The sequence below is a fragment of the Pongo pygmaeus genome, chromosome 3 (genome assembly GCF_028885625.2).
Source record: "Pongo pygmaeus isolate AG05252 chromosome 3, NHGRI_mPonPyg2-v2.0_pri, whole genome shotgun sequence".
In the NCBI taxonomy this organism is placed as follows: Eukaryota; Metazoa; Chordata; class Mammalia; order Primates; family Hominidae; genus Pongo; species Pongo pygmaeus.
The window spans coordinates 98360336-98374731 of NC_072376.2; the positions used below are offsets into that span (position 1 = coordinate 98360336).

General features: G+C 38.1%; 1 protein-coding gene across 4 annotated transcripts in view; it reads left to right on the forward strand.

The window, feature by feature from the left end:
• The window catches only part of ARHGAP24 (Rho GTPase activating protein 24), a 518413-nt gene that overhangs the window by 447704 nt on the left and 56313 nt on the right, over positions 1 to 14396 (forward strand). For all 4 annotated transcript variants that reach the window (XM_054485627.2, XM_054485630.2, XM_054485628.2 and 1 more), the window contains one exon: positions 10874 to 11081. In XM_054485627.2, the coding sequence (XP_054341602.1) occupies positions 10874 to 11081 (208 nt within the window). The remainder of the gene's footprint in view (positions 1 to 10873; positions 11082 to 14396) is intronic.

Below are 14396 nucleotides of genomic sequence, written 5' to 3' on the forward strand. Positions count from 1 at the left end.
CTGTGAATAGGTGTGGTAGGTGGGGCTTAAAGAATAGTGATCCTATGGGGATCACCTTGACTGACAGGGGACTAAGCTGGGCTGACCGTCCTCAGAGGAGGGGCCAGAGTGATCTTGGGCCCTTCCTAGACCCAAATCAAGCAGCCACATTCTGACCCTTCAAAACAGGGCCCTCGCAAATCCCTGTGCTGTGTTCCTGTCACCTTGTTTTGATTCTGGCTGCCTGTGCTTGCCTCACCTCCCCTGTTGAGAAAAATTTGATAATCAAATTATCTGTGCTGACCCATTTTCAAGAGGCTTTCAACCATATTGATGAATATTTGCTGGGAATAGGAGTCACCCTGACTTTTCAAATATATCACAAGGTGGCACTGGGAGAGGGCAAAGATAAGAACTATCAGGAATAGGGGTGAGAACATAGAACAACTTATGATCAATAAAAGAAACTAAGACATTTCTGAATTGACTTATTTGGGGGGAGTTAGAGAATACAAAATAGGTAAACTAAAATGTTTTCAGGAAAGGTTTATGGATCAAAATATTTAAAAATATCTTTTTGCTTTAAAATAAGGATAATTAAATGGAATGGCTGTTTAAGTAGAAACTAAGTAATTATAATGTTAATGACATGTACAGTAAGCTAATAATTTAGTCAGGTGCTGAGTTGAATGACATCTAGGGTTGTTTTTTCTCCCCCACATCCTTTTTTGATTTGCCACCCATTAATTAATCTTCCCTAGTTAGTAACTAACAAAAAAGAAAAACAAGAAAAATCAAAATTACAAAATACAGTGGAAACTTTTTTTTTAGGGAAACCATTGTTCCTGCAGAGTGCTTTCCTTTGCGTAGCTAAGACCTGGCAACAATCACTGTCATATATTATCAGCAAGGATTTCAAGTGTTAATTTACATTCCTATCTCATCCACAAAGATAATTAAATGAGAGATGCATGTCTCATATTTTTATAGATCTATAGGGATTTTCTGAATACCATAGGATTGCATCATTGATAGAGAAATTAACAATGACAGAAATTTTTAAAGGCTCAGGGACTAATTGCTTAAAGGATAGTTTCCGCTTCTAGTTCCCCAGCCCATCAGAAACTAAATTGGTTCTATCCAAACACGACTTTTCAGGGTTACTGCTGTCCATTTGTAACATGAGATGTTTGGAGGATTATTAACGTATCTTTAAAGGACTTTTTTTGGGGGGGCCTTTGTCACCTTCCCGTCTCTCATAGAATCCTTGTGAACACACTGCTGTTCCCGGTGCCTTCCTCCCTTTCTCCTTAAACACGAAGCGGGGAAGGCAGTGCCTGGGGAGAACATTCCCATGGACTGGAAAATGGCCAACACCGGGTAGGGCACAGCTTCCATCTATCCTCTCCTGGGGGGCTATTTTTAAAGGCTGTCCTTTTCTCTTCAAAGCCTTAGTAGTTTGGGGAATGTCCAGCATTTGAACTAGGATGAAGAGTTTTTTTATTTACAAAGCTGTATTCTGCTTTCTGTCAAAAGGAGAAAGGAGAGGAGGTGCAGGAAGCATTCAGTGGTTTTACGCTTCCTTTCCATTTTCTGGAGCCCGCTGCATCCCAGGCTCTCTCTGTTCAAGGGCTGCGTGCCCACGGTTCTGCAGTGGGGTCCTGAGAGCACAAGCGTTCAGCTGCTGCAGCCCCAGCCCGCCGCCACCTTGCTCTTGCTGCACTCATCACTCAGGGCAGCAGCAGCAGCATGACGCACAGGAGCTTTACATCTTTCTTGAAGGTCTGGCCTTGAAAAGAATGAACTCACTTCTCAATTCTGGGTTCCTAAAACCATGCCACCTTAAGAAGAGTGTGTTATGTTGTGCTTTATTTAATCTCCTGGGTACTTAATTGTTTCAAGAAGTGGCCTGGGTTCTGCGATCCTCTCCCAAGCCTGTCCGAGAGCATCAGCTTAAGTCATTTTAAGGAATGTAATAAGGAGAATGTGTGAAGCCAGGAAAAATGCCTAGAGGTAAAAAAAATGTTGACGTGGCTACTTTTCCTGATCCACATGTGAAATATATATATATATATATATATATTTTTTTTTTACTGTTGTCAAAAGTAGGCCAACAGCAGAGGAGACATGCTGCATTTCTAGCGGTTTTAGAAATGTCAGGATAAAGTGCGGAGTTGAGTAAAAGTTTCCAGAGGCCTGGTTACATTAGAGCTTCATGTTGTGCAAGCTGAAACTCACCTCTCAGAGCACCTTTCTCTTCCAGACCTCTTCTGTCCTTTGCTGCCCTTTCATCTCTCATCCTTTGTTTGGGTACTAATTAAGGTCACTGAAAATGATTTCCCAGTGGTTTGAAAACTCCAGGAACCAAGAAACATCTATTAGGCAGGAAGCTCAGGATTGTGGTGCTTTGAATTTGTGTTCCGTTGAGATAAAGATTATAATTGAATTTTTTACTCTGTTGATTTTGAAACTACAATTTTTCTTTACCTCTATAATATGACTATGAGCAGTGTAACCGATCCCTTGATTACCTGGGAATGCATAACACTGCGGTCTGGGCACTTGGGTCTAGTCATAAGAGGCTAGATTCCTTGATTGTTGTGATCCCAGGATGCTAAATTAGATTTTTAAAGTCCACCTCTATCTTGATTTTTTCATGAACTACTCCTTTCTAGGAGATAAGTTATCATCAGGTCCTCAGTGGCTTTTCCTACACAGCAGCCACTTAGTGATCATTCACCATTACTTCTTCTTTATGTCTTTCCAGCTCCATTTCCATTTCCATCACCTTAGCTCTTTGTGCCTTTATTGCTCCATGTATGCAGCTTACTTTAACCTAAGTAGTGGCTTTTCAAGACAACATTCATCCTCACCTCTGTGCACCCCCAGCACTCTTCACAAATTCCTACAACACACAAGCCCTCTTGTGAAGCATTTCCCTATCTGTATTTCTAAAACGGTGCTGTCAAGCAACTTTCCACAGCTCAAAGATTTTTATGATCCCCTATTGCTCACAGGAGGAAGTCCTATTTCAAGTAACTATAAATGCCCTCCAACAAATTCTAACAATTCCCTGGAGTATAAGCCCCCTAATTCGCCAGACTGTTTCATCCTTTCTCCTAAACACATGTCCTACACCACTTCTTCATGTCTCTTCACTTTGTTTCCTCTGCTATGATGCTTTCTTCTCCATTGTCTATCTCAACTTTATGCTCTCTTCAAGGCATCACTGGCTCTAATTTCTTCAGCAAGCTTTCTCTGTTTACCAATTATATGCTCCTAACTCTATAGCTCTTATGTTTTATTTTTATTTATTTGTTTGTTTGTTTGTTTTGAAATGATCTCATTCTGTCATCAAGTCTGGAGTGCGGTGGCGCAATTTCGGTTCACTGCAACCTCCGCCTCCCAGGTTCAAGTGATTCTCCTAGCTCAGCCTCCTGAGTAGCTGGGATTACAGGTGCCCGCCACCACACCCAGCTAATTTTTGTGTTTTTGGTAGAGATGGGGTTTCATCACGTTGGCCAGGCTGGTCTCAAACTCCTGACCTCAAGTAATCCTCCCACCTCGGCCTCCCAAAGTGCTGGGATTATAGGCGCAAGCCACTGCGCCCAGCCTACAGCTCTTACATTTTATATATGCTGATTCTTGGCCACTGTATCCTCATAGCCACCTTGAGGTGCTTTATACACGTTTGTAGTATACACACATGCGCATATGCACACATACACACACACACACACACACACACACATATTCATTCCCAAAGTGGAGAATGGCAATAGGTCCGTTCAATCAGGGATTCAAGACTGATTACAAACTGGTGAGGTACAGTGTTACTATCTATCTATTCCCACAAGTCCATAGGCAATAGAATGTGTTTACAGTGGTGGTGGACAAGACTAACATCCTCTTTAAAATTTGTTGTATGTTATATATGTTGTAATCACATTAATAAAAATGGATTTGTCCAACAAAACACCACTATCCAAATCTATATAATTTTAAACTGTGTATAAATGACTAGCTCATTAATTCATATATCAATGTTTTATGGAGCCTCTACCAAGTGGTGCTGGGAATAAGAAGGTAAACAAACAGGTTGTCTCAAATCTATGAATTCACAGACTCCTTGGAATAACGAAACATAAATAGGTACTTTGTGATAAGCACCACACCAAATTATCTATTAAGTTGTAGGTGCCCCTGAACAAAAGGCTGACCACAGGCTCCTATGGAAAGTCAGTGATTCACACAAACTAAAGGAAATCAGGTTTGGTCTTTGAAAGTTACAAAAAGACATTTTCTCCCATGTGATACTAAGATAATAGTGAGAATGCCTTGGAAAAATTATGTTTGAATTCAATTAACATAACATAGTGAAAAATGAAAGACTTTTAGAATCATATGGAGCTGTGTTTGTGTCCCAAATCTGCCACTTTCTAGATGTGTGACCTCAGACAGGTCACCTACCATCTTCAAATCTGTTTCCCTATTTGTAGAAAAGGGACCCCTTTGTAGGATGTCTGTGAATGCCAAATAAAGAAATACATGCAACTTGCCTGACTTGGAACCTAGTGTGTATAATTGCTCCACCGGTCAAAGACCTAGTCCACTGGGTCGCTATGTACACCTTCTAACACTTTCTTAATCTTTCCTGGCATTTATTATTCTCCTTCCTTCCCCTCTCTGACTTTGAAAAGAGTAAAGGTTCTATCAACATTTACTGGTTATGGTAGACCCTGAGCTCCTTGGAGTAAAGGATTTCTATCTATATAATATTTTGTGGCTACTTAGAAAGTTTGTGATAGAGTGAAGTAAGCTTTGCCTCGCTTTGTTTCTTAGTTCTGTACTAAAATGGATGTATTTTACTTTGATTTGCCCATTTGCTATGGGTGAATGTTCATTTTAATGGAAAATTCTTACCATCCTGGTGATACCAGGATTTATCCTGCTAGCAGAGTTGCAGTAAGAAGAGGATAAGTCAAGGCAAATTCCCACTATGGCTGAGTATGTGATCTACAGACAAGAAGGGATAAGGAACTCAAAATTAATGGCACGACACAAGAACTATCAATGAGTTTCATTTGACATTGGAATTATTCATTTATTTTCTATAACTGGGGAGGTAAAGTGTTTTGTTTCTATGCATGCATTTATTCCATAAATGTTTATGGAGAATCTGTGCGTCACCCATCTTGATAAGTTCCAGGGACATAAACAAAAGGCCTTGACTGTGGTAAAATAGAATTAAAGCTTTGGAGTCCTTTACACCTGGGACCAATCCCAGTGTGGTCCTTGTATCTGTGGCACCTTGCCTAAACCTCTCTGAAGCTCATAGGATAGATATATAGTATGTAGCTGCTTTCTAATATTTATTATAATAATAATAAATGTAAAACAATTATTTCATTATAATAAATGTAAAAATACAATCCTCTTTTGACTAGTCCAGCACAGGTTAGGCATCTAAATAAATAATTTCCATGCAAAATGTTAAGGAATAAAGAAACATATCAAGCTTTGGGTCTAGAGTAGGGGATGAGGCAATGGAATGTCAGTAAAGACTTCACAGAAGATGTGTGAGTTGACTCTTACAGGGTAAGGTTTCCTACGCTGACTTACAAAGGCAGGACCTACCTTCTAGAAGGAGGCATGAAGACATGACAAGCAATACATAGTTCAGCGTAGTTTGAGAGCATATTGTTTGTGAGGAAGCAGAAGAAATGAGAGTGGAGATGCCACAGTGCCTGGCACACAATGGATGCCACCTAAACATTGTTGACCGAATGGAGGATGAAGAGGTTGAGATCAGCTTGTGGGGATTTTATTTCATAAAAAGGAATGTGTTTGCAAAGATAGGCCAGTGGGCACCATTGGAAGAGGTGAAGCAGAAGAGTGGCATGATCCGATTGAAATATTACGAAGTCCACCATGGCAGCACTTGGCTGGACTGGGAACTCTGCTCTTCAAAAAATCATGGAAGAAATACTGAATATCTAATCTAATGCAGTGGTAAGGAGCTTGGAGGCGACCAGCATGGTGATTACATGAATAGCTTGAAGGAAAGAGGAATGTAGGTTGATTCTCAGATGGCACTTCAATGTTTTGGGGGGATAGCTTGTACTGATAACCAAAATTAGGATTAAAGGACACAGAACAAGTTTTAAAAAAGAGATGACTTTTTTCAGCTTTAGAAATCTTGAGTTTGAAAATGTTTGAGCTATCCATATTGAAGGTTCTACTGGGCACCTAGAAATCCAAGGCTGGAGATTATAGCAATATCCCAAATTGAGATACAAACCTGAGAATAATTAATATGTAGTGAAATTAAGTGGAGTCTAGTAGAGTAACTGTATCAGGTAAAGTAAAAACGGAGCTGAAGACAGAACCCAGACAACTATTAAAGAGTGTAGTAGTTAGCATAGTCAAGAAAGAGACTGACAAGGGCATTGAGAGGCAAAAATCATGTAACACGGGAAGTGTCAGGAAGAAAAAGGAGACTGACAGTTTTAAAGGGAGTGAGACACGAAGTAATACAAGGAACAAATTTGGCTGTCAATGATTTGCCAACTGGGAAGTTATTGGTGACCGTAGAAAAAGCCATTTTATTGTTTTAACTGGGTCAGATATCAAATTGCAAAAGTTAGCAAGTGGATGGAAAATGATGAAAAGGAGACAGAGTCACATACTTCACTGGGAATTGAGGAGCAAAGAGAATATGTAGTTACAGGGCACAGAGTCTGAGAAGGTTTAGATTCATCTTTGCTTATTTATTTTCAGGAAGAATGAAATATGAATGTATCTATAGCATCACAGTCACTCACTTCACAGGTAGCCTCTAGCTATTGGCTCTATAAATCACATGTAAGGGGGGACCCTCACAAACCCTGAAGGCTATGGCGGTTTCTCTCTTGCGTGCTCCACTGGAAACAGCCACCTACCAGTATAATAAATTCACCTGTGTGATTTACATTCTCAGTCCAGTGAAAAGTCACATCCTGGGTGATGCTTTATGACACACCAATGTACTTTCACACAGAGGGGAGGTAGGCATGGTATTCATCACCACCCAGAAATACTGGGGACGGTTATGTCAGAGTGTGTGAAAACTTGCTGGGAGTTTAAATGGACATAGCTGGAACTGTTTGCGTGACCCATATCCCAGGGAATATTGTAAATAGTGTGTCTTTTCTTCATGCTGCTAGCTGGGGGTAGCACATGACCTTTGTGCTTTTGTGTTAATTTTAAATTTCGAAGTTTCACTGCTCCCTCAAGGAAATTTTTAAATAAATCTGTTTTTTAAAATGATTTTTCCCATCAATAGCTTTCCTCCCAAGGAGCATTCTTATGCAGAAGGGCAACCCACATCTACCATTTTAAGCCAGAAGTGTTTGGCACACTTTATTTCCAGTGCTACAGAATGGGGAGTATACATCTATTAAAATTCTTTACTCATTCTTTGCAAGACCAGTTCTACAGCAGAAAATTCATTTTTCCGCAGGAATTTTAAATCATATGTGCATGTTGTCTACATGCTCTAAAACTTTTTTGTATATTTTACTGCTATATTAAAGGCATCAGCTTTATATAAAGGAAATTTCTTTGGGGGGCAGCATGCTCATTGAAGCTCCAGAGTATTTTCCTTCTCTTTTTTTTTTCTGACCTCCCCCAACTCCCAATTTATATTTTCTCAGCACAAATCATTTATCCTAATGTGATGGGAGGAATTGAGGTCAGAAAGCTAATAAATGGCAGGTGTCTTCCTCCATTGCAGTTTTCAGCCATTGTGCATACTACACAGTATTCTGTAATAGTCACTGAGTGGGTCTGATATCCCACTACCTCAAACAAGCCTTAGCTCCACCATTTACTGTTGTGTGACATTTGGCAAGTTACTTGACCTTTCTGTGCTTCAAGCTCCTCCTCCTTAAAGTGCAAGGAATGGTGGTGCCTACCTCACAGGGTGTTATGAGTTTTAAATGTGAGAAATGCAGGTAAACTGCTTGTAACATGCCTGGCATACATAAGTACAGCTTAGCTATTATCGCTTTTTAAAAGCACAAAAAATGTACATGATTTTTCTCAGTTGTAGAATGTACTAATATTTTTAATTACTAGAAAATGAGGACTCACGACTGTGATTAAATAAAAAGAAAAGGACTGATATTCAGGAATGAGCAAAGATTTTAAAGCTAAATAAATCTGGATGTGGACTTCCATTCTGGCACTTGGTGCTCTGTAACTAACCTTAGACAAATAATTTCATCTCTCTGAGCCCCAATTTTCCATGTATAAAAGGAAGAATGATAGTTACCTTATGTGTTTCTTATGAAGATGAAAGAATATTGTGAGGGACTCAGAATATAATAAATACTTAATGAATTTAAGTTTCTCGCTATAGTTTTAAAGTAAATTCTTATTTTATTATAAAGGCAAACCTGCATGTACAAGAAAGTAAAAAGGAAACCGAATTCACGTCTAAAGCAAAACATCCCTTTCTTCATTGCTTCCTTGAATTGTTGGGAGAAAAAAAAAAATCCCGAAAGCTTTGAGAAAAGAATGTTTGACTGTTTTTCATTACTGTACAAACCCAAGTATTGGAAGTTTGGTTCATGTTTGTAGCACACATGGTCATTGAATTGCAACATCCTTAGTAGATTTTCTGTTGGATTTGGAGAGAACCCTTAGGTAATATATTTATCAATCCAAAGCAAAAATCGAAAGTAAAAAAAAATCACACATACATAAAATTTATTCCCAAATGTCAACATATTATTTTCTTAAATGATCTATAAGTCTTTTAAAAGATTATTTACTTAATTTTGTCAGGATAGAGTTCAAACAGTAGAGGCAAATAAGCATCACGTTTGTTTTCAAAGCTCTCCACAGAAAGGGTCGATATTCTCCAACCTAACCAGTTTGTAAATCTTATTATTAAAACACTAGAATATCTCCAAAAATTGCTATTACCATTGAATGGATTAGCATTTTGTTTTGCTGAAGGAACAGAAAACTGGCTTAAACACACATCAGCTTGTTTTTCTCACATTAAAAGCTATCTGGACAAAGGTGCTGCCAGTATTGGATCAGTAGTTCAATAATTTCAGCCTCAGCATGTCTGTTAATCTTTTAGCCTTTCCCTTATGATTGTTGCCTAATGGACTAAAGATGACTGTAACAGGAGCCGGTATCATGCCCAAGTTGAAGACAGGCAAAAGGAGTGACTGACAATTACAGATGTCTTTCCTTTTCATCAAGAAAAGCAAGTCTTCCTAAGGGCTACAAGAAGACTTATTGACATTGAACAGGACTATGCCACATGACCACCCCACTGCAAGGGAAATGGAAGAAGTATTTAATTTTTCAGCTTCTACAATGGAAATGTCAAGGGAGAATGGGGTGTGAGTGTCTGTTGGAGTTAGTGAATAATGTTTGATACACCATTATCAAGGAACTACTTGTTCCAAAATCTACAAACCAAGCTAACTAGTCCTGTTATCTGCTCTAATCTTTACTGCCCTTAGAAAACACTATTTCTAATTCTGCTTTATATACTTGAATATCGATACTAGGTTACTCAACATTATTTCCTAAATGGAATATATGTATTTCATTAGTGCTAAATTTGATACCAGGTGTAGAATAGTTGTGTTTCCTGTTATTGTTTCTACCTGAGCTAAGAATATTTTCCTTGGTAACAATTCTTTATTGCTTGAAATGTGACGATTTTGTACTACTGAGTCCATAAAGAAATTATTTTACAGGTGGGGAGGCAAAGCCTCTGTTGGTATGATCAAATCCTTAATCTAATGGCTGTTAAATAATTCCCCACACATTCTGAAGTCTTACCTAATTTCAACATGCATCACTTACTTTTCTTCCCCTTTCATGAAACTTCTTAGACCATTAAAATAATTTCATGACATTCATTCCATCTGGGAACGTTGGAGTCACATTTGCTTTGGCTGTTTTTCCCCCCTTTCTCATAGGTTGATAATTTTTACCAAGCTACTACCTAATATTAATATATTTCAAAAGTATTATCTCTTAATTAGTGGAGTACTGAGGAAGAAATAGTAGCTGTTTTTGGCCCAGGTGTATACACCAAGGAATGTATGGTTTGTAGGTGTTGTAAAATCATTAATAAATCTAACTAAAACTTGGCCTTCTTTTTATTGCCACCATGTACTGCCACTTTTAAACAATGTACATGATAAAATACCCTACCTGTTAGGGCAAGCCACTGTGACCCACCTCTCCACTTCTAGTATGCTCTGCTTTGTAAATTTCCATTTTTCACTTTCCAATAAGTTAATAGTTTAAGACAAACAAACATTGTCTGAAATATTTTATATGGGAGAAAATTCAGGGTTTCTTTTCCTGGTTTTATCACCGTGATTACAGTCATGGCATCACAACTTGAGTAAAAACAAAAGGGGAAAAAAGAAATAGACAGGATTTAAATGCAAATTGGACATAAATATAAAACTGTAATAAAGGTAGAATTTGACTATTTTCTGCAGCATATTTCTGCTTTTAAGCTACTGAATACCATTCCCTTCCTAAAAGGAAAAAAATAAATGAAAACCCCAAACTCAAGTTACATTTATTACAGTTTTTCTTATTTCAAAATTGATATCTCAAACTCAGTATTTCTACTTTGGTTTTGGGCTAAACACAGAATACAAGAAAGAGGCAGCATAAGGTCAATTCATACCATTTGAGGAATTGTATATAATGAATTTGATTGTATAATAATGTGAAATACTGAATGTTAAGTGCTTGCTAGCATTCCAATCTTTGTTTTTCTGTTATATTGAATTAAAACAACAACAACAACAAAGTGAGAAGAGATAAATTTCCCAAGTTTACTGTGATCCTTTTTTTTTTTTAGGCATTTTTGGACAGAAACTGGAGGATACTGTTCGTTATGAGAAGAGATATGGGAACCGTCTGGCTCCGATGTTGGTGGAGCAGTGCGTGGACTTTATCCGACAAAGGGGGCTGAAAGAAGAGGGTCTCTTTCGACTGCCAGGCCAGGCTAATCTTGTTAAGGAGCTCCAAGATGCCTTTGACTGTGGGGAGAAGCCATCATTTGACAGGTAGATGTCACAATTTTACTAACCGTCTTCACTGAGAAATTCAGACTCAACTGACAGGATGCAGTGAGCTGAGGAGGCATAACCTTGATTGATGTGGTAACAGTTTACAACATAGATTATTTGGCCGCAGGAGTTTGCATTGTTTCTATTAAGCTACAAAGTCAAAAATTGGGCACCTTAGATATCTTTCTCTTCCATACTTTCCATCTTAAAACAATCTTTTTTGTTCTTTTTCTTTGGTACTAAAGTAAAACTGTATTAAACTTTTGCACTGGAAAAAGTGAATTATAAAATAGGATTCTTCTCTTGTTTAATGTTTTTAAATTCTTTCCATTAAGGAATATTAAAAGTATTATAAGTAGAGATTGAAATATTGGCAATGTAATTAAAAATAAGTATTTCAATAATAACAAAAGCGTTATATTTTTAAATATATAGCTCCACTTTAATCTAGAATAGTTTTACAGGGAAACAAGGAGAAGTACAGCATGGTGAAAATAAAAGAATAATGGCAGCCCCAGAGAAGAAAATATAAAGCATTCCTAACTCCACTAATAAAGAGTTAATCTGGCTAATATTTTGTGAATTATCTTCTTCTCTTTACTTTTTGAAAGCTTAGTAGAAAAAATAAAATTTTATCTTAATGTTATCAACATTATATACCAGAAATGTTTTCATATTAATAGTTGAAAAAACCCTTTTATTCTAATATATTTTAACTTAACATTTTACCATTAACAACTTCTGTAAGCCTCTTTTTAAATATCTAATATTTCACTCTACAGGTATATTATTCACAACTATTTCAATATTGTTAGACATTTACATTATGACATTTTCATTATTATAAGTACTATTGTAGTGGATATACATTTGCATAAATACTTTCTATTTTTGGATTACTTAGGATAAATTCTCAGCGTTGGAGTTTTTGGATAAGAGTTATCCTGATGCTTGAAAATTAAAAATAGCCTACTGTCTTAGTCCATTCAGGTTGTCATAACAAAATATCATAAATGGAGTAGTTTATAAACAAAATTTATTTCTGAAAATTCTGGATTCTGGAAAATCACAGTCAAGGCACTGGCAAATCCATGTCTGATGAGGACTTGATCTCAGTTCATAGATGGCACCTTTTCACTGTGCTCTCAGATGGTGGAAGGTACAAGGCAGCTCTCTGGGGCCTCTTTTTATTTTATTTTATTATTCTTTAAGTTCTGGGATAAGCGTGCAGAACGTGCAGGTTTGTTACATAGGTATACACGTGCCATGGTGGTTTGCTGCACCCATCAACCCATCATCTACAATTAGGTATTTCTCCTAATGTTATCCCTCCCCTAATCCCCCACCCCACAACAGGCCTGGTGTGTGATGTTCCCCTCCCTGTGTCCATGTATTCTCATTGTGCAACTCCCACTTATGATTGAGAACATGCGGTGTTTGGTTTTCTGTTCCTGTGTTAGTTTGCTGAGAATGATGGTTTCCACCTTCATCCATGTCACTGCAAAGGACATGAACTCATCCTTTTTTAAGGCTGCATAGTATTCCATGGTGTATATGTGCCACATTTTCTTTATCTAGTATATAATTGTTGGGCATTTGGGTTGGTTCCAAGTCTTTGCTATTGTGAACAGTGCTTCAATAAACATACATGTGCATATATCTTTATAGAAGACTGATTTATAATCCTTTGGGTATATACCCAGTAATGGGACTGCTGGGTCAAATAGTATTTCTGGTTCTAGATCCTTGAGGAATCGCCACGCAGTCTTCCACAATGGTTGAGCTAATTTACATTCCCACCAACAGTGTAAAAATGTTCCTATTTCTCTACATCCTCTCCAGCATCTGTTGTTTCCTGACTTTTTAATGATTGCCATTCTAACTGGCGTGAGATGGTATCTCATTGTGGTTTTGATTTGCATTTCTCTAATTACCAGTGATGATGAGCTTTTTTTCATATGTTTGTTGGCCACATAAATGTCTTCTTTTGCATAAATACTTTCTATTTTTGGATTACTTAGGATAAATTCTCAGCATTGGAGTTTTTGGATAAGAGTAATCCTGATACTTGAAAATTAAAAATAGCCTACCGTCTACTTTTTAGAAGTGTCTGTTCATGTCCTTCACCCACTTTTTGATGGGGTTGTTTGTTTGTTTCTTGTAAAAATTGTTTAAGTTCCTTGTAGATTCTGGATATTAGCCCTTTGTCAGATGGATAGATTGCAAAAATTTTCTCCCGTTCTGTAGGTCGCCTGTTCACGCTGATGATAGTTTCTTTTGTTGTGCAGAAGCTCTTTAGTTTAATTAGATCCCATTTGTCAAATTTGGGTTTTGTTGTCATTGCCTTGGTGTTTTAGTCATGAAGTCTTTGTCTGGGGCCTCTTTTTAAAAAAATGTCTAAACACAAATTTAATGAGTTGTAGATATAAGCCCAACTTGTGACCGCGGGTAGTAACAAATCACAGTTTAGTTATAATTATGAAAATCATGAAATCAGAATGCAAACGAAAGCCTTTATAAGATGAACTTTATCAGTGATGACATGAATATCATCATTAAAGATGGCTTAGTTTTCTTTTTTTTTCTTCCTTTTTTTTTGAGACGGAGTTTCGCTCTTGTTGCCCAGGCTGGAGTGCAACGGCACAATCTCGGCTCACCACAACCTCCACCTCCTGGGTTCAAGGGATTCTCCTGCCTCAGCCTCCTGAGTAGCTGGGCTACAGGCATGTGCCAACATGCCCGGCTAATTTCGTATTTTTAGTAGAGACGGGGTTTCTCCATGTTGGTCATGGTTGGTCTCGAACTGCCGAGCTCAGGTGATCCACCCAACTCAGCCTCCCGAAGTGCTGGGATTATAGGCATGAGCCACCGCGCCCGGCCTTTTTTCTCTTTTCGAAACAGAATCTTGCTCTGTTGCCACACACTGGAATGCAGTAGCATGATCTCAGCTCACTGCAACGTCCACCTCACTGGTTCAAGCCATTCTCATGCCTCAGCCTCCCGAGTAGCTGGGATTACAGGCATGTGCCACCATGCCTGGCTATTTTTTGTATTTTTTTGTTGAGATGGAGTTTCACCATGTTCACCAGGCTGGTCTCAACGCCTAGGTTTCTATATGTCTAAAGGTCTGCTTTGTATTTAGAATAAATAGTGCAACGAGTGTAAATAACAAATAAATAAAATAACATCGTGCTTCTTAAAAGTTACTTATGAAAAGGACTGAGCGGGGTGGCTCGTGCCTGTAATCCCAGCACTTTGGGAGGCCAAGGACTGAGCGGGGTGGCTCGTGCCTGTAATCCCAGCACTTTGGGA